Below are 19,511 nucleotides of genomic sequence, written 5' to 3'. Positions count from 1 at the left end.
CCCCCCGCGCCCCCCGCCCCGGGACCCGCCGCCGCGCGGGGGCTACCGGCGGGGAGACCGGCACTGAGACGGGATTCCCCCGCCCTGCCCCCGGGGAACGGCGGTGGGATGCCTATGGCGAGAGGGACGGGGTATCCCCCGGCGGTAGCCGCGGGAGCCCCACGGGATGGGGGACTGGGATCCCCGGGCGGCGGCTGCCGGTCCGGAGAGCTGATGGCCCTGCTTCGCCTCGTGGGGTGGTGCCACGGGCTCCCACTGTCGGTGGCCTCGCACTCGCCCTGAGGTGCCCAGGGTTGCAACCACCCGCTCCCCCAGGGCCACACAGATCTTCCTCAGGGGGTGATAACCAAGTGCTCCCCGGGGTGACGCAGGGACATCAGCAGGGAGGGCAGCCCAGCCGCTGGCAAGACCTTAACGGGCACCTCTACAGCCCCTCCCGGGCACTGCAGTGGGATGAGTGGCTCTGTGGGGCAGTGGTGCCAGCCTGGCCCCCAGGACAGAAGTGGCACTGGGAGACACGACAGTCTGTTCTGGGGTCACCCTGCTCTCTTGGGGCTGCCGTACCCCAGAGCAAACCCCTCGCCAGCCTGGCCTGAGCAACTGTCCCCTGTACTAGGGCTCCCCCAGCCATTTGCTATTGGGGGGGGGTTGTCACCAGCTCTTCTCTGCTGAGACTGAGGCCAGTGGTCGTGGCTCTCCTGGGAGACTGCTCTGGTTCCTTGGGACTGCGCCACACTTGGGGGCAAGAGTCTCCGCTGCCCCTTCACTGCACCCTGGGGCTGTGGCAGGAGCAGGGCAGCGTGGTTATGGGGCAGAGCTGAGCTGGATGCTGGGTGGGTGACAGGGTGTGGGTGCCCCACGCAGGCCATGACCCTGCCGCCGCTTCCTCCCCGTGGGCAGGGTGCCGGGTGCCCACTGCGGCTGCACACACGGCGCATTGTTCTGCCGGGGCCTGGCCGGAAGGACTTCCTCCCTCCTGGCCAGGGGATGACCTGGGGAATCCACTGGCAATCTGCTCCCGCCACAGCCAGGCATAACAGCTCCGGCAGCTGGCCAAGCTCCACCACCTAGCTCGCAGCAGGGCCACGGTGGCCATGTGTCCCCCGTACCCCTTGGCTCTGGCCCCGACTCACCTTGCTGGAATTCGCCTCCTGCGATCCGACCTCACAGCACGGCCGTGGCAGCCGGGCAGCGCCGGCTCGACGGTTGTGGGGGTGCCCCAGCAGCACCCAGGGTGGGCAGGGGGCTGCGGCCATGCGGGAGGGCTGGGGTGCTCCCTTGAGGCATGGGCATCACGGAGGTGGGGGGCATGGCGGGCCCTGCGGGCATTGTCAGGCCAGGCCAAGGGTGGGCGAAGGGAGCCAGGCCTCCGGCCCCGCCAGCGCCGGGGGCCGGGAGCTGCCTTCCCCTTCCCCTTCCCCACGGTGGCGGGGGGAGGCAGGCGGGGGAGCGCTCCCCGAGCCACATGGTGGGCTGGAGGAGGAGCCGTTGCCCAGGCAACAGCTGAGAGCATCCTTCACCCCTGAAAATGGTTTGTGGAGCTGCCGCCACAGCCCTACAGCACGAGGTACTGCCCAAGGCCCTCAGGACCCACCCAGAGCTCACCCGTGTACATGGGGTCCAGATCCACCTGCTCCAGCTGTGGCCATACACCAGCATCCCCACACCTGCGTGCTGCTACCCCCCAGCAAGGACAGGGATGGGGATGAAACATCCCCCAAATGCTGAGGCACCATGGGGCAGGGGGAGCTGGGGACAGGCAGAGCCCATTCCCTGCCCTGCTTAGGGCTGGCCATGGCTCTTCTCACCCCCCAGCCCTGCCCCAGAGCCATCCTGACTTGTGACAGGTACACGAACATGCTGGTGACCCTGGGACCTTGGTGCCAGGGTGTCATGGCCCAGGCAGTGCCAGGAGGGCGGCACAAGCATCCCGACCGGCGTGGTGGGAACAGCAATCTCCAGGTACTCCCCATCCCCCTGCCTGTCTTCCTTCCATGGCTGCAGAAAATTCCTGGATTTTACCCCAAGATGCCCCTTTTGAGTGTGAGAACTCCTCCTCGGCCTGCTCCCATAGCAACTGTTCCCTAGCTACCAGCCGCACTTGCTATTCTCATCCCAGTGCAGCTGCATGTGGCCCCCCCGCGCTGCGCACAAAGCTGTCGCCGCTGCTGCCAGCCCCGGACCCCAAACCCATCTTGCACACCCCGCCCAGGCTGCCCCCTTTTTCCTGCTCCCCCCTGGTGACTGTTGTGACCCTCACCCACATCACCCCACAGTGTCCCCCCTTTGAGGGGCTGTTCCTTGGGTTAAATTAACTCTATCCCCGTGAAAACCAGGACAAGCACCGTGTGCTGGTACAAGGTCCCCATTCATGGTGGCCTCCTGAAGCAGCGATGCACAGTGACCAGAGGGCAGCAGGACTCTGTCCCAGCCCCAGAGCACACCTGTGACAGCCCAGGAGGGGCTGTGCTGAGCTCCCCAGAGGGGACCACACCAGACATGAACATCCCAACAGTACAAGGCCTCACACCTGTCATGCCCCCACACTGACCCAAACCATGCAGCAGAAGCCACTGATGGCCACCTGTGGCACCCCAGGCTCAACCAGCATGAGCCCTTGCCCTGCAGGGCAACCCCTGCTTCCCTGCAGGGCATGAGCACCAGCAGGGCCCATGGGAGCCCAGAAATAGGGGGCTCTGCTCCCCTCCTTTACAACCATCAATGCCATATGGCCTAGAGCAGGACCCCCAGTGACACGAGAGCAACACAATGTACGGCGAAGCTTTACACTTAACAAAAGGTTAAAAATTTAAATACTCTCCAACTTTAGTGCAAGGCAAGCAAATGATACCACAGGTCCAAGTAGGTGCTCAGCCCCCCTGGGGGGCCTGGCTCAGAAAGAGCAGAGGCAGCAGCACACGCACACACGCGTGTGCACACACACACACACACAGAAAAGGGACGTTATTGCTCAGGACACAGCTAGGACAAGTGTGTACAAGAACGGACAGGACAAGCAGAGTGGAGGTGGGCTGAGCCCTGTGCTGCTCCCCAGGGAAGGCACCAACCCCTCCACTCTACCCTGCCCATGGGTGCAGGAGCTGTGCTGGCTCTCCAGGACCCCTGGGGACACACAGTAAGCTGGTCCCAGCCCACTTACTCTTGGGTCACAGCTCCACATGAACCAAGGAAAGGACATTCCCTTTACCACAGCTTTGCTTCCCGAGAGCAGGGTCCCTTATGTGTCTGCTCCTCCGACACCGAGCAGGGCCTCGGGACGGCAGCACCCCTGGCACGCACAGGTCCAGAGCTGGTGGAACCATGCTGGGACCATCCTGCAGCATGCCAAGGATCAGACCAACCCTTTGGACCCAGCAGCAGCAGGTACCGCAGGAGTGGCTGCGTCCTGCTGTGCCAGGAGAGGGGCTGGAAAGGGGCTTGGGATCAGCTTGCCAGCAGCATGTGTGAAACGAGGCAGTAGGCAGCAGGATCCAGCAAGACAGGGAAGCGAGGACGAGGCAGTGACACTCTGCTGCCAGGACACAACGGGAGATGCTTTGGCACAGTGCTTTCCTGTGCCTTGGGGCTGAGCAAAGGACTCCGCTGGAGCCAGGGATGTCTCAGCACAGCCAGAAAGGTCCAGGAAAGATGCTTTAGACACCTCAAGGCACAGAAGGCCTCTGCCCAGGACTCCCTGGAACAAAGCTGGGACTGTCACTCCCCCCATAGGAGGACATTTGTGCCTGTGACAGGGTGGGGGCAGTGCAGGCCCCCACCTATAGATTAAAAACTGACATGTGATATGTACAGACCGACATATATAAATACACATCAAACCTGCGGTGCCACTTTGGCACCGTGGAATGTGTCAGCAGAGCTGCTCCAGCCTGGCCTTGGCCCACACTGGCATGATCCCTCCCTCCCACCCTGGGCCCAGGAGGGCAGCGGCAGCAGCACCATCCCAAGCAGCACATTTGGAAGTGTCTGGGTTTGTCTCAGGGCTTGCCCATGGACAGAGGCATCTCAGCCTGAGCCATGTGCTGCTGCCAGTTTTGGAGTCATCCTCACAGTCTTCAAATACAGACGTGTAAAGCTGTAAACAAATCCACCTTGTGGGGCCACTGTAGTCGTGTCCTTCAGGCTGGGCACTCGGAGAGGCAAGGGGGTCCCAGGGCTGGAGAACAAGCTGTGCTCTACAGCCGAGTGGGCTCTTCCTCGTTGTCGCAGCAGTTTCCACAACAGTCCTGAAGTCAAAAGGGCAAGGAGAGGGAGGAGGGAGGGAGGGAGGGAGAGAGGAGCACAGCAAGCAGAGGGTGAGCACAGTCACACAACCCAGCCTACAGCTGCCCTGTGGCAGGGACGGGCCAGGCCCCCCATAACCTGTGTGCGGGAGAGCTACATGGAGACAAAGACTGGAGGAGATCCCCCAGACTGCAGAGGAACAGTCCAGCTGCAGCTGGGGGTTCAGCCCTTGGCAGACAGACTGGTGAGCAGACAACTGGCTAGCTCAGAAGCTGGGAGGAAGCTGGACTCTGGGGACTGCAGCCACCCACGGAGACAGCTCAGTGCCAGCACAGGCGCTCAGCCCCGCTCAGGGCTCAGCCAGCTGTGGAAGCAGCTGAAGCCCTTTTTGCTGAAATGGGAGTCTGAGCATGGGGCAGTGCCAAACCCTTCACAGTTTCTCAACCTTTCTGTGTGTCCCAGACATCCAGAGAGGAGTGAAGGAAACTTCCCACAGTCCCCTGGGAGCAAAGCTCCCATCAGCTGCAGTGCAGGGGCAGCTTTGGCTCAAGCTGAGGGCAAGGCCTTCCCCACAAAGGCAGCAAGAGCAGGGAAGCGGGATTAGTGGCTCAGGGGGCAGTTAGAACAACAAGCAGAATGTGCTCTGCCAGGGGAAGGGGACACTGAAGGACAACACTCCTCTCTCCCAGATCTTGCCATGTCCACGGGCCACCAGGTATTTCCCTGAGCAGAGCAGCCAGGAGTGACTGCTCACCTCTGGAAAGAGAAAACACGTGGGAAATCACAGCTCAACTCCTGCTACAGGCAGCTGCCCATCCTCTGGCAGGTCCTCCTGCCTTGGGAAAGGCCGGGTATCCCCAGAGCTGGCTCTGGCTAGGGCAGCCCATTGAACCGTGAAGCACAACTCAGAGCTTGGCATCAGGAGTCAGCAACGGGTGGCTGAGTGGGTCCAGAGCCAACCATGCTGGAGTCCCACAGCTGCACACAGCTGTTGAGAGGCTTTGCCAGGCTGGGAAAGAAGGCAAACACTGTTCCAGGAAGAGGAGACAGGCAGATAAGCAAGCCCACAGCAGCTGCAAGACATTTCTGTTCTCCTCATCCCTTGAAAGAACTGCTCTCTGCCTGGCTCAAGATCTGGCAGAAGTGCTCTGGGGAGCCCATTCCAAGAGCAATGCCTTGTTCAGGGATGTTATTATTCATGCAGGAAGAGAGATGACTTACTATTTTAATGCCTTCAACATCCTTCTGCCTGTGTGACTCCAGCACATTTAGCCAGGACACTCTTTCCCAGCCCCTTTGACTCCCGCAGCATGGGGAGTGCCAGCCAGGTGAGGGTTGGCTCCCTGCAGCCTTGCACGAGTGCCCCTGAGAGCCCTGAGGTCCAGCCACCCAAAACTAGGGGAGACTTTGCCTGCTGCCCTCTCTTGCCAGACCTGGCTGGCACATGCAGGAGCAGGCTCAGTGCTGCTCAGGGACTGGCTGAGGAAGGAAACACTGGGCAAACTCTTACCTGTCTGCTGAACAAGCGCTGGAGTAACCCTTTTTTGGGCTGTGGAGAAGGCTGCCCTTTCCAGTCGAGGTCTGGGGGCACTGTGCCGTCTGTGCTAAAGACGTTCAGCTCCTTAAAACACTCCGTCTCGATCATCTGGAAGAGGGCAAAGAAAGCTGCAGCAACTGCTACACGGAGCCCATCACTGAAGGCCCGACAGTGTGAGAGCAGCAGGGACAGCACAGACCTTGCAGGACCCTGCACTTGGCTGTGGTGGGCACAAGCAGGTGCAAAGTCCTACCTCGTTCTGCCAAGGAATGGGAACACTTCCTGTGGCAAACTTCTGGTAGAAGTCATTGTCTGTGGGCTCCAGCTCCACTCCTTTCACTGTGGAGAACTGCTCGATGTCCAGAACATCCTTGCAGTAGATGGCCTGGGGCTAAACAGCACAAAGATTGCTCTAATGCCAGGCTTCACCTTGACGTCACCACCTCCAATAACTGTGGCTCGACCACCTCCAATAACTGTGGCTCGTGGCCAAGCCCAAGCCCCTTCTCCCTGCAGCCCTGAGCATGCTGGACCCCCTTTTGCCAGGTTCCAGAAACAAGAGGGAAAGGATGGGCCTCATCTCCTCAGATGAGCCATGCCAGTGCTCCCACTTCCCTTGACAGAACCAGCGACTGAAAAGGTCGGGATAGAGACAGGCACTTACATCTGGCTTGAAGGGAGGGTCCAGCATGCCTGCTTCCAGCCTCCTGAAGTTGAGGTGCTTGAAGAGAGGGTGTTCCTTCACTTCCTTGGCCCCAGCTCCTCGGCACCCCAGGCGCTCCAGAGGGTCTTTGCACAGGAGCTGCAACACAAAGTAAACCAGTGTCCCAGGCGCAGAGCATTCCATGCAGGAGCAGCCCTGGGTTCCTGCAGTAAGTCTCTAGGGGGACAGCACAGGCCTCTCAGGCAGCTGGGAGAGCAAGGAATTAAGGCACTCTGGACCCTCCTGTGCTGCCTTATCAGAGACAAGGGAACCTGGCTGCCACTACTGCAGGGAGCAGCCAGGATGTTCTGCTGTGTACAAGGAGGACTGGGATGCACACACTCGTACCATGGTGCAGAGGGAGCGGGCGCAGGGCGAGAACTTCTCCGAGTACTCCTCCTGCACTTCCTTCACCAACCGCTCCACCTCCTCCCGCTTGATCTTCTTCTTGCGCTGCTGGAAGGGGGACTGTCCCTCGATCATCTCGTACACCAGGCAGCCCAGAGCCCACCAGTCTGGGCTGAACGTGTAGCGCTCGTTCTTCACCACCTCCGGAGCTACATGGGAGCAGGGTCAGGGATGTGTGAGGGCAGGGAGGGACTGTGTGCAGTCAGAGGCCACTTTTGGATTAAACCAGGGTCACTTACCCATGTAACCAACTGTCCCCACCCGGCCCTTGATTGTTTGGCCCTCTGGCACATGCACAGCTAGTCCCAGGTCTGAGATACGGATGTGACCTGCACAGAAGAAGGGGCAAGTTAACAGGACAAGGTCAGGGAGCAATGTTTGAAGCTGCCAAGAACACAGGGTAACCCTGGTTCAAGCAGAGGAAGAAAGAACTCAGGCCGAGGGCTTCTCTTGACCCTGCACTCACCATGGTCATCCAGTAATATGTTCTCTGGCTTCAGGTCCCTAGGAGGGAAGGGACTCGATTAGCAAGAAGCCTGTTGTCAAAGCAAAGGACATAAGCAACAGCCACATTTCAGCAAGTCCCAGATAAGCAGCAGTGGGATCCAATGCCCCTGCCTTGGGCACAAAGATAACCCTCCCCTCACCTTCTGCCCCAGAGCTGGCCCTGCAAGTTCTCCCCTCCTGGGCAGAGATGACACATGACAACCTTCACGTTATGTTCATGACAACCTTGCTCTGCAAGGCAGCAGTGAGCCTGAGGATGATTCCCTCTTTGCAGGTGCAGAACTCACTACAGGGCAACCCATGCAAGAGAGAAGGAGCAGAGGCTTCTCTGCTTATCCTGCCCCAGGGCAAGGCACAGGGTAGGACCAGAAGGGGCTCCCTGGCCAGTGTTTAGCCATGCTATCCTAACACTGCATCACACAACCCAGTGAGTACAGTCAATACAGTCCATCAGCTTGTTCTCCCTCCTGCCCAGCTCTTGAGCCACTGGGGCAGCCTACCCTCCTTTGTTCTAGTGTCAATACTGCTCGGGGAGTTCAGTGCCTGCCCTGAGGCATTCACAGCATGATCACATCCTGTTCTTGGCGATCATTTACCAGCACAGGGAAGCCAAGCTAAGCTCTCCCCTTCTCCCACGAGATCAGCTTTCTGTTCCCAGTTCCTCTCACTCAGCTCTGTGCTGCTTTCAAGCCTGAGCTTATTTTCTTGAGCAGACAGATCCAGCTGGGCTGGTAAGAGCAGCAGGAAACCCTCTTGCTTCTACAGCCCCTACAAGCTCTCCCAGCAGGGACCAGAGAATACACACCTGTACACTATCCTCTCCTGGTGCAAGTCCTCGAGGCCACAGCAGATCTCAGCAGCATAGAAAGCTGCCCGGGGCTCCTCGAAGCCAGCCTCTCCCATGTGGTAGATATGGAACTTGAGGTCCCCTCCATTCATGAGGGTCAGCACTAGGCAGAGAGCATCTTTAGTTTCATATGCATAGGCTAAGCTCACCTGCAATTCAGGGCAGAAAGGCTGTTAGAAGACACAGCTGGAGGAAGGAGGTGCCCACATTCCCATGGGTACTTTGCCACCCAAGCAGCCACTCACAGGCTCAGGACTGGGCCTTTGCCAGCAGAGGAGGAACTGTGCAAACCCAGCAGTCCCAGCACACCCCTGGTGCTCCTCAGACAGGGAGGACACTATCTCCCTGAGCCAGAGCTGCTCCCCTCCAGGGGCAGGCAGCACTGAACAGCAACGCCAGGGCAGTGTCTGATGAACCCTCTGCAAAGGGAGGTTCAGGCTGTTCACACCTCAGTGCATCCAGGTAGAGCTCTCTACCACACAGCTCAGGGCTGAGTTTCTGCCCACCCCACCCTCTGGAGAAACAGCACTGTTTTCTTGTGCCTCAGAGGTCACAAAGGCACCTGTCATGCCAGATAGGTGTTTGGGGCTGACTTTGGGAGCATTTATAGCACGTTGTGGAGGCAGTAGAAGGTCCTGCCAGACTGCAGTCTTGTGAGAGACCTGCAGCCACCAGGCAGGGCCTGCTCCTGCCTCTCCACACCGGGTGAGGACACAGAGGTGCCAGGCCAGCCGGTTGGAGGAAAAATCAACTACTGCAGCAAAGGGAGAGCAATTCCTATGTACTTACTACAAACCTACTGTTCACTTTTTCCAGGATCTGTTTTTCATTCAGGGCCATGGCTTCTCCTTTCCTCTTTTTGATCCGTTTCTTCTCCAGTTTCTTGCAGGCATACATCTTCCCTGTGGCACGCACTTGGCAGGCACAAACCTGGAGGGGGGACAAGGCTCAGTACCCTCCTGTTACCATTTCCAGGGTCAGGGTCTAGGTTCTGCTCTCAAGAAGAGGCACAGGAAGACAAAGATGTTCCTATCCCTGCCCCTCACTCTGAGGTTAGTGAGAAGCCCATTCAAAGTGAGGACACAGGGAGCAGTGACAGCTCCAGATGTCACACAAAAGCAGCAGAGAGCTCTGATGCCTCTAACACCTGGTGTCTGGGAAGACAGGCCACTCCAGAAACAGGAGGAGGCCTGACAGTGACAGTTTTCAGGAGTGCGGTTCCCCCTGTCAAGACATGGGGAGCAGACCTGACCCTGTTCAGGCAGCAGCAGGCACCACAGGGCTCGTGCTACCTACCCTGCACAACACCTCCTACACCTCCAACACCTGGTGAGAGGTGAGCTCCTCCCCTCTTGGAGGGAAACCGACAGGTCACACAATGTCCAGAACACAACAGTACCCAGCACAGAGCCCCCACAGCCCACCCAGGCAGGTGCTGGAGCAGCCTATGGCACCCTGATGGCCAAGCCAGGTCTGCCTCTGACAGCAGGCAAAGTGGCTGCCTGGTACCCTGAATGGAAAGGAAATGGTGGTCACTCACCTCGCCAAAACCGCCCTTACCCAGCACACGGTACTGGCGGAAAGTGTTTTTGGTCACTGGCTGCCTGTGAGGGAAAGGAAACCAGAGTGAGATGGGAGCTGGGAGAGAGCAGGGGCTGAAGCCCAAACTGCCCCCACACTCTGGCCTGAGAGACTGTGGCTCACCCCAAACCCCAAACCCCTGCTCAAGCAGACCTTGCTTCCCTGTGAGGCAAGCAAGGCTGGGGCTGCTCACGGTACATGTCCCTGAAGGACAGCAAAGGCCAGGCCCTTGGCTCCTGCCAGGGTCCAGCATGGGAAGGAGCCCAAGGGACCCCTCAGGCAGCCTATGTGAGAAGGGTGCAAGTTTCCCAAAGCAGGGAGTGTTACCGTTCCAGCCATTTCCACTGTAGGAAGCGGTTGAAGTACAAGCTGTCGAGGTAGTCGGCAAAGGGAGCCACGCTCAGGTAGTCGTGGATAAGCCTAGGAGAGAGCAGAGCCAGCATGGTTCCTGAGAACTGATCACAGCCATGGAAAAAGCCAGCAGCCCAAGGAAAGAGGAGGTGAACAGCCCCAAAAGCCTGTTTACTTTGGCATCCCCTCGCCCAGCCTGGTGCTAAATTCACCCACATAGCCCTGGCCCAGAAAGCCCCCCCTCCATGCTCAGCCTGACGCAAAACGAAGGCGCGTTGGAGGTACCACTGTAACAAACACAGCACCCTGGGACTGGGCTGGCACTGCTAATTGTGGCCTTCTGACACCAGCCAGGGCTGCGGGACAAAGGGGGACAATGGGGTTCTGCAATTGCCCCTCTGCTCACAGGGCAATTGCACACATAGGCTGTAATCAGCTGGTAGCAACATTCAGCACCAGGCGCTGAGTTGTTCACTGTCAGATGAATATCCAGCACAAAAGGCCACAGGGGATCCTGCTGGAGAGAGCTAACTGCCTCGGAGAGCCGTGCCAGGGCTGCGCAGCGGAGTGAGGAGCCTTAGACACAGTGTCTAGACTTGGAGACATGCATCAAGGAGAAGCAGATGGGTTCTCCCCTTTCAGAGTTTGCCAAGTGCAGGCAGGGCCCAGCCCGGAGGCTCTGCATTCAGACATGACACTGGTTACCACACACGGAGCTAACGCTCCCCAGAAGGCTGCAGCAAAGGTGTTGCCACAGCCCTGCACTCAGTTAGGCAACATGCTCAGCTCCTGTGCAGGGAGGGGTGGAGGCTGTAAGCCCGATTTACCCAACAGCTTCCGCTTTGCAACCAGAGCCAGGACCTCAGCCAGTGCTTCTGCCATGGGAACAGAGGTGACCTTAGTCCCCTGCAGCAGCAGCCAGTCTAACTCAACCACAACAGCCACATCTGCGGCCAGCAGGAGAGGACAGCTGGCACAGGACTGCAGCCATCAGCTCTGCTCGACGGGAGCCTATGAGATCCTGGCACAACACTGGCAACAGCATTACCACATGCTGAAACAGGGTCTTCCCAAATGGCAACTCAGACCCATGGCAGGCTGAGAGGAATTATGGGTTTCTGCAGCAGCTTGTGGCTCTCAAAGCACAAGTTCCTTGTGCTCGCTTTCCTGCTGCTGTGCTGCAAATTGCTTGCCCAAAACTCCCCAGGCTCCAGCCTTAGCACCAGGCCTCCCTCTCCCGGAGGAAGGGACCATGAAGGACAAGGCGAGACAGCTGCAGCATCAACCCTGTGCCATCCGTGACCTGCAGGCAGGCCCAGCCCTCCAACTTACTTAGTGCATTCCTTGAAGAGCTCCTTGGAAGGTTCCTGCTCCAGCCTCTCACAACAGGCATCCACCAGCTGCGAGGGAACTTCAGGCACATGGTCCTCACTCTGGGGACAAAGGGGTGGAGTTAGACATAGGGAGGAGAGCCCAAGGGTCCTTCCAGGAAGAAGCCCATAGGAACAGCACACAGGTGCCCATCTGCTCTAGGGGCAGTGGGTAAAGCAGTGTGGTGGTTTGGGAAGTGGTGGGGTGGCTCAACATGTTGGCTGTGCCAGGACATGGGCAATGATAGCTGTTGCCTCTCCAACTGCTCTACCCTTGCAGGCAGCAAACACAACCCTCTTACTCACGTTTGGCTTCAAGTACTTTTCAATCAGGTCCTGCCCGCACTCCTTCCGCTTCTCATCCGGAGCCACTTCGTACCCCGCCTGCACAAAGCAAATAGTGTGAGCAGCAGGTCCAGCCAGGAACACAACCTTGCTACTGGGCAACAGCTGCAGAGCCACAACACCCTCTGCCTAAGGCTTCCCATGCTCTCCTCAAAAACCAGGTCTCCATCAAACAGCTCCCTAAGCAAAGGCCCAGCCCTCTCTTGGAGAAACAGCAACACACAGGTTTTTCCTCCAGGAAAACCCTATGTGCCCAGAAGTACCTGGCAACTGCTGGAGCATCCAGGGCCAACCAGCTCATGCCCAGGGTGCCAAGAACATCCCTGCCTCCCCCAATGAAGAGTTTTGCTCTTACCACAGCATCCAGGAACTTGACGCAGCGGGACAGCTCCAGACGTGTCTCACAGAACTGCCGGAAGAGCATTTTCCCAATGGGCTGCTTCTCACACAGGCTGTGGTAGTCCCGCTCTGCAAATGTGGAGGAGATCACTCACTGCCAAATCTCAAAGAAGCAGTCCCAGCCCATCACCCCAGCCAGGTAGTGGTGGGGGAATTGTGATCTGACAGGTCCCACCACCCTGAGACTCCTAGGAGAGTGAAATGTACCAAGTGGGACAAGGGATGTTACTGAGGTTTTACATTTCCCTATGGAAGACCCTCTTCCCTGGAAGAGGATTGACCTGTTGTTCTGTTCAATCTGCCCCTCTTGTTTCTAGCAAGGGACTTTTGTATCTCCTGCTTGCCTGGAGGCTCTTTTCTCCTGTCTCCATAGAGATCAACTGACTACTCCAGACACACAACTTTCCTTGGAACACAAGGAACACATCAAGGTTATTTCAAGGCAGATCTTCCAGGCCAGGACTTGCTCTGATGACTCTTACAAAGCACTGATATTCCCAAAGGCCCTGATGGAAGCAGCAGCATCAAAATGGAAGGCACCATCCCCACAGATGTCCTGTTGATGGGCACACAGCAATCAGACATCCCCACTCCATGGGACAGCCACTTGCTTGTACATCAACTCCTACTGCCCTCCAGAGCTTGAGGATTCCTCCTACCTCTCTTTGAAGTCTGGCAGACCAGGCACAAACCCTTTTGACTATCCAGAGCATTTCCAGTTCTCTGCTCTCTTCCTCCCCTTCCACTCACAAGGCATTGTCTGACCGTGGGCCAGAACACATTTCTGTGACAGCCACTGCCACTGATGGCTGTGGGCTGCCTGGGGTGCAGATGTGCAGCCATTCAGGGGATCCCAGCGCTGGGTACCCCAGCCTTCCTCTCCCCATGCAGCAGTTTCTCCCGAGGAAGCTGCAGCTTCCTGAGGGTGCAGGGCAATGCAGAGCCGGGCGGGCTGTGGTGGGGGAGGAGGTCGCCTCGCCAGCTCCGCCGCACCAGCTGGTTTCCTTGTGTCTGCAGGGGAAGGAGTTCCCTTCAGCTGGGGAGGACCAGAGTTTGCTGTCGGCAAGATCAGAAGCTTTCGGCTGCCCTGGTTGCTGCCCAGGCTCACAAGAGGTTACTCCTTGTGGTCAGGGCACAAAAAACTTAACTCTGCAGTGGGCAACCAGCCCACCATGCCCACAGTCCTGCCAAGATTCTGGAATAGGAAAGAAATGCCTTTCTAGCAGGGTGTAAGGTGAAAAGAAAGACACCCTGGCCAAAAAGTGCCTAAGCATGAGGAACAGGGTCATCTCTCCCATGGGAAAACCAAGCAAAACAACTGCCACCTGGCTCAGAGCACTTCTCACGTGCCTCTCCAAGGGGAACTGAGACACGGGTGGTGACAGCCAGGGGCCAGGAAGGACTCGCTTCCCAAATCTTCACAAGGTCACTGTCACAGACAGCAGGACAGCAGAGAGAGAGACCACCAGCACTTACTGCTGGCAAACAAGTAAAGTTCAGTGCTGGAAAACACATCATGACAGGCACGGGAAGGGTGGCTGCAGGCAGACGATGGACAAAAGCTCAGGGAAAGCTCTGCTGAGTGCACACAAGTCAAAGAGGCAGGTGGGGTTTGGATGGTCAGGATGGGAGGTGTAAGGAGAGCCACATTCAGCTCTCAGACCTTGCTCCAGAGAGGCAGCCAGCAGCAAATCCAAGGTGGGAGTCTCCATACAGCTACAGCCGGCTGTGAGTCTGGTCCTGTGGGGTGTGGCAGAGGGAGGTGGTGCACAGCCTGCACTGGGCTGCTGTGAGCTTGAGGTTACAGTGTGGATGAGGAAGGTTGAGTGACTCCAAGTACTACAGTCCCATGTGCCCCCAAACGGAGGCATCCTTCTCCTTGGGGCTACCAGGACTTGGAAAACCTGGGCAGGGCAGAACTGGGAATCCAAACCCGCTCAGTTCAGTGACACTTGTTCAGAAACAGGGCCAGCGCTGTGCCACTCTCCAGCTGGCAGCTGAATCTGGACTAAAAACTTAAACAAGCTCTCCTCTTCCCAGGAAGCAGAGTATTCCCACCCTCCGTGCCCCAAAACAATTTCACAGGATCTCAGGACCAAGCCTGCTGCACAAACAACATTAAAACCATGAAGAGTACAAAGTGCAGTATGAAAATGATAGGCCGAGCCCTGCCCAGTTCTATAGTTCTCACCCACAGCAAGAACCCAGTTTTGCCTAAGAAGAGCTGCTGCACCAGTGTTAGAAGCTGAGGTCTATGGAGCAGAGCTGAATCCAGTCAGGAAGAACAGAGGATGGTAGCAGGACCTTTGTTATTTATGCAAAGGCATCCCAGGGGGACACTCCAAAACTCTGCAGCACCAAGCAGTCTGTTTGCACAGAGGTGATGTATCTCTAGTGAAGCTCATCACAGTCTCAGGCGTGTGTGGGTACATCATCAGGCACTATCCAGCAAGCACCACACAGCTGTGACTTACCTACCTGTTATTTCTTCCCTACACCCTGAGTTCCAAGCAATCCTGGCTGGGATTTGCCCTGTTACAGGTCCCTCACATTCCTGGGTCTCAATCAGGGGTGCACAACACCCACACACCCACTCGCCCACCGGTGCCGGTGTCTCACCGAGGGTTTGCCGGAGATCCTCGCAGAGGCTGATGTGGGGGAACTGCAGCATCTGGCGCCATTTCTTGCTCTTGCCTTTCCGGTTTCCTCCACCACCTGGGGGACACGCAAAATCACACCGTGACTTAGGAAGCAAGAGTGTCCCACTGCAGCCTCACCATGCCAGGAAAGGAGCCTTCCTCTGGCTGGGCAAGGAAAATAAGACCAAAGTGGTACCACCGTATCCTAGTGGGACAAGAGTGTTGGAGCCAAAAATTCCAGAGGAAATGGGCAGACCAACCTCTGATCAACAACATGAAGACCTTTCATGATGGGAGAACCACAGCAGGGGCAGGAGTGTCCACAGCCACAGGTTACTCTGTGCCTGCACTGGAGTTCTTGGCTCCCAGGCCTATCCTCAGCACCTTTGCATAACTGATCACCTCTCCAGGCCATGCCTTGCTTGGTGTGAAGCTCTTCCTGCTGCAGTAATGATGTTCATGCCACCTACTCATTCCAGACTGATTGCTTACTCCAGGGAGGGGCTCTTAGAGGGAGGACATGAAGCTGGGAGACAGGAATTCCTGCTCTAATCCTGGCTCCAGACAACTTGCTGGATTGCCTGGGGCTCATCACTTCAGTTTCCCACCTGTGAAGTGGGGACACTCCCACCTTTCTCCAGAGATAAGCCAGCCTCAGAAAATCCAGATCCAAGAACCAGGTATTATTCCAACTTCAGTTGCTGGAGTAAATACCCAGTGCTGTAGGATGGGGTGGGAAAGTTTCTAGATAAACCAAAAAATTTACATCAGAGCAATCATTAAATACTGAAATACTGATTGCTGGGATCAGCCAAGCTCCAGGGATTGCTTTCCCCCTTGTCCCAGTGCCAACACACACTCAATTTCCCACTTCCCTTTGGAAAAACATTAAACCACCCTGCCAAAGTGGTCAGGCAACAAGAGTTGGGCTGAAGGCCGGGCTTTCTGAAATTGTGGAGGGGGTTGAACATAATTTATCGGCTCTTGAGAAACACTTTCATAACACTTTCCTCCACTGCAGAAGCAATTCAGCCCCAAACCCTAGACACAGTCCGCTGGCATCCAGCTCCCTGTGCCGCAGGAGGCCCTGGATGGACTGGCAGGTGGGATGGGGCCATCCTGGAGTGGGGCCAGCCCCAGGTCCAGGCCCCTGGCACACCGTGCGCTGCATCTGCCCCGCACCAGCAGCTGGGCTGCACGATTGTACAAACTCAGGAAGGAAGTGACTCAAGGGTAAGCAGGGCTGGAAGAAACCAGCGGCACAGACACCTTCTTGTCAGCCCCAGCCTGCGACAATGGAGCGGATGGGGACAGCGGAACGAGGGCAGGGGAGGACAGGCCACTCTCACCCCAAGAGAGCTCAAGGAAAGGCAGAGCAGAGCCCCACAGCACCCGGAGGTTGCATTTCCTTGAGTTGTTTGCTTTGAAAGGAGGCTTCAGCGCCCTTCACGCGCAGTTCTCCCCCGCCCTCCCGGCCAACAGCCCAGCAGGGAACTGGGCTCCTGCACCCCAACCTCCCAGCACCCCCGTTCTGTGAATGAGGCAAGGGCTGCCTCCACCCAGAGCTCACCATGAGGGAGCTCCAGGGCTTGGTTATGGATGAGAGCTGGTCTGTTGTCCCTCTGGCAGAGGGCAAGGGTGACAAGGGGGAAGGATCTTTAACCTTCCCTGGGCCAAACCAAACGTAAGGCATGGTCATGCTGTGGCAGCAACTGAAGATGGTAGTCAGCAGCCCCCCAGCATGTCACAACTCAGCCCTGCACTCCCACACCAGATTAGGAGGCTCCAAAAAGGCTGGGCTGGAGCAGAGGACCCAGTGCTGTCAGATTTGGCCAGCAAAGTGTCTGTGTCCTGTTACGGAGGCTGTCAGAGATCACCCCAGTGGCCACCACGGCCACCCAAGCCACAGGTGGGAGGGCCATGGACAGGCAGCATGGCCACCCACAGCTCTCATAGCCCAGGAACTGCTGGGAAGAGCGTGATGAGGAGTTGTTTCTGCCTGCAAACTGCCCACTGCTGCTGAGGGAGAGGCACCAGAGGGGCACCAGGAGGGACCACAGCAACCATCGGGCATCTCACGCTGCATCACTCTGTTCTTCAAGGGTAAAACAGGAGCCAGTCTCCAGGTCACTCCAGGTGGAGCTGGGCCTTGTGCCTGGAGGTCACAAATGCTGCTGTTTGGTTTTGAACCAAACCTTGCCACCATAAACCTGAACATCACGATCACTGTGCAACAAGTACTTACACTGAGCCCGGTTTTCAAGCAGCTCAGAAATGCTCCTGCCCATGCAAATTTAATTTCACTGCTCTTTGCTCCCACCAAATCTAATCTCCAAAGCCCTCTAACTGGATTTCAGCGGGTCTCCCAGGCTCCAGGATGGCTCAGTCTGGCCAGGGGGCGACTGCACTTCCCCACCACTGTGATCTAATGAACTCCTCGAGGCCTGGCTGAGGTAGATCTTCTCTGCACAGGACCAGGGTCCTGTGTGACACTTCCCATCCCCTCCTGAGGCTCCTCCATGCAGCTCCCCTGTGCCTTCAGGACAGCCCTGCTGCTGGAGCTCTGGGATCCAGCTGTGACCCCTGGAGCCGTGGGAGAGCTCTGGGAGCCCGGCAGACCCAGGGCCAGGCCCGGTGTGAGGGTGGTGGATGGGTGGGGCTCCCCACCGCAGTTTCGGGACCGGCCCGTGTGTGGGAAGCAGCACTTTTATAAGCCTGAAATCAACATTTTTTTTTTCTTTTTCCTCCTCCAACACTCAAAGCCGCCTCTCCCCCTGTGCCAGAGGGGCAGGAGCAGCCCCTGGAAGGGGCATGGCGAGGGTGCAGATGGGGAGGTTTGAACACGGAGAGGCAGCAGGGCGGCCCGAGAGGGAGCTCAGCACCCCCAGATGGAGGTTCAGCACCCCTGGGAGGGAGCTCAGCACCTCTGGAGGTGCCTCAGCACCCCCAGAAGGAGCTCAGCAACCCTGGGAGGGAGCTCAGCACCCCAGAAGGGGCTCAGCACCCCTGGGAGGGAGATCAACACCCCAGAAGGAGCTCAGCACCCCTGGAGGTGGCTCAGCACCCCCGGAAGGGGCTCAGCACCGGGCGCCGGGCAACCTCCGCGGCGGACAGAGGGAGCCGAATGCCCAGTGGCGACCGTTACCTCCGTTACCAGCCCGCGCCGCACTTCCCCGCTCCCCTCTAAAGCCGCGATGTCCCGGGAGGGACCGCCAGGGCCGATCCCCGGAGGGGGCGGCACCGCACGGCCACAGCCCGGGCCTGCCGCCGCGCCGGCCCCCGGCGTCGCCGGCGCTCACCTTCGCGGGCCTTGAGCAGGACGGTGTTGGCGACGATGTTCTCCAGCTCCATGGGCCCGGCGGCGGCTCCGGCCCCGGGTCCGGCCCCGCTGCCCGCGCTCGGCCCGCGCCCGCCGCCCCCAGCCCGCCGCCGCCGGCCCCGCCCCCCGCGCAAGGCTCGCCAATCCCTGGCCACGCTCCTCCCGCGCCGCCCTCCCGTTGGCCCCGAGGGGTACAGGAGGGCGGGGCGGGGCCAGGAGAGTGCGCGGCCATTGGCGGAACGCTGCCGGGAAGCGGAGGCGGGCACTGATTGGAGGACGAGGTGTCATTCAGGGAGAACCGGGAGCGGATTGGGTGAGCGGCAATGGCGCCGGCCAAGAGGAGAGACCCGCCTCCTGCTGCATCTGATTGGTGAATGAGCTGCCATTCAACTGCAGAGTGGGTCGTGATAGGGTGTTCAGTGGGGCGGGGCCGAGAGTCTCTATATGACGAGCGCTGGGGCTCTCCCAGGTCCTAGTGCCCCCCCCTCCGCCGTAAGGGAGCGACGTGTTGCTGGTGCTCACAAGAGTCTCTGCGATGTCCTGTGCCCTCCTCACAGAACCAGTTACGTGTTTAGGGGAACCTCCCCGCTCTTCGTAGACGGGTAATTTGCTTCAATAAAGTCCGAGCGTGTGCCCGGTGTTGGTTAACCCCGGTGTCAGGGGGTGGGTGACCTGAGCTGCGGTGTTGCGCCCGGTCTCCCTGGTCACTGCTGCCGTGGAGGTTTGGGTTTTCGTCACCCCCAGCGCAGCCTCTATTTGCTGGGAGCGAGCCCGTTCTGGTGATTGAGCTCCCATCGGCTTCTTCCCGCCCGTGGTTTGCTCCAAAAGCAATTTTTTTTTACTGGTGCTTTAATGAGCAGCAGTGTGACCCCGTCTGAAGAGAAGCTGCGGTGTGGAAACCTCTTCCCCTCTGATCCCCTGCAAGCAAGCCCTTGGTTTCCCTGCAGAGCTGGCTCGTACTCGAGCAGCCCTCGATGATCTATCAGCCTTGCAGGTGACCTGCCCACCTCCCTGCCTCTCCTGGGTGTAAAACACCTCGTTAATCCTCTTAACCGAGTGCTGTCTGCCCTGCTTTGTACTCCTTCTGGCTTCCAAGTAAGGACGTCACCTCTGCCTTCCCACAGCCCCTGTCTCTTGCTCCAGCCCACGGGCGATGTCTCCTTCCTGCCCTTCCAGCAGCTGGTGGCAGCAGGGCTGCCGTAGCTGCAAGGTTGGAGGTGGTGAGGGCGTAGAGGAGAACACGGTGATGGGCAGGTCCCTCCC

The 19,511-nt window shown here is 58.3% G+C and overlaps 2 protein-coding genes across 5 annotated transcripts in view; both read right to left on the bottom strand.

The window, feature by feature from the left end:
• PRR7 (proline rich 7, synaptic) overlaps positions 1–1,433 on the bottom strand; it is a 5,035-nt gene extending 3,602 nt beyond the window's left edge. For all 3 annotated transcript variants that reach the window (XM_027643646.1, XM_027643647.1, XM_027643648.1), the window contains exon 1: positions 1,134–1,433. The gene's annotated coding sequence lies outside the window, so the exon portion shown is untranslated. The remainder of the gene's footprint in view (positions 1–1,133) is intronic.
• Positions 1,434–2,783: 1,350 nt separating this feature from the next.
• On the bottom strand, positions 2,784–18,348 carry GRK6 (G protein-coupled receptor kinase 6). 2 transcript variants are annotated; one of them, XM_027643429.1, is made up of 16 exons: positions 18,229–18,348; positions 14,910–15,005; positions 12,247–12,359; positions 11,853–11,930; positions 11,509–11,609; positions 10,153–10,245; positions 9,785–9,848; positions 9,034–9,174; positions 8,203–8,393; positions 7,357–7,394; positions 7,130–7,219; positions 6,831–7,039; positions 6,444–6,581; positions 6,033–6,170; positions 5,753–5,887; positions 2,784–4,998 (listed from the first exon to the last, which is right to left on the bottom strand). In XM_027643429.1, the coding sequence occupies exons 1-16, from the start codon at positions 18,278–18,280 to the stop codon at positions 4,993–4,995; spliced, it is 1,683 nt and encodes a 560-aa protein (XP_027499230.1). In that variant the 5' UTR covers positions 18,281–18,348; the 3' UTR covers positions 2,784–4,992. The 2 variants fall into 2 exon arrangements, with proteins under 2 accessions (XP_027499230.1, XP_027499229.1); XM_027643428.1 differs by having other exon boundaries at positions 2,784–4,244.
• Positions 18,349–19,511: the final 1,163 nt, after the last annotated feature.

This window comes from Corapipo altera, unplaced genomic scaffold (genome assembly GCF_003945725.1).
Source record: "Corapipo altera isolate COAL_440 unplaced genomic scaffold, ASM394572v1 75, whole genome shotgun sequence".
In the NCBI taxonomy this organism is placed as follows: Eukaryota; Metazoa; Chordata; class Aves; order Passeriformes; family Pipridae; genus Corapipo; species Corapipo altera.
Note: the sequence above shows the minus strand (reverse complement) of the source record. Positions and strands in the feature narration are given on the sequence as shown.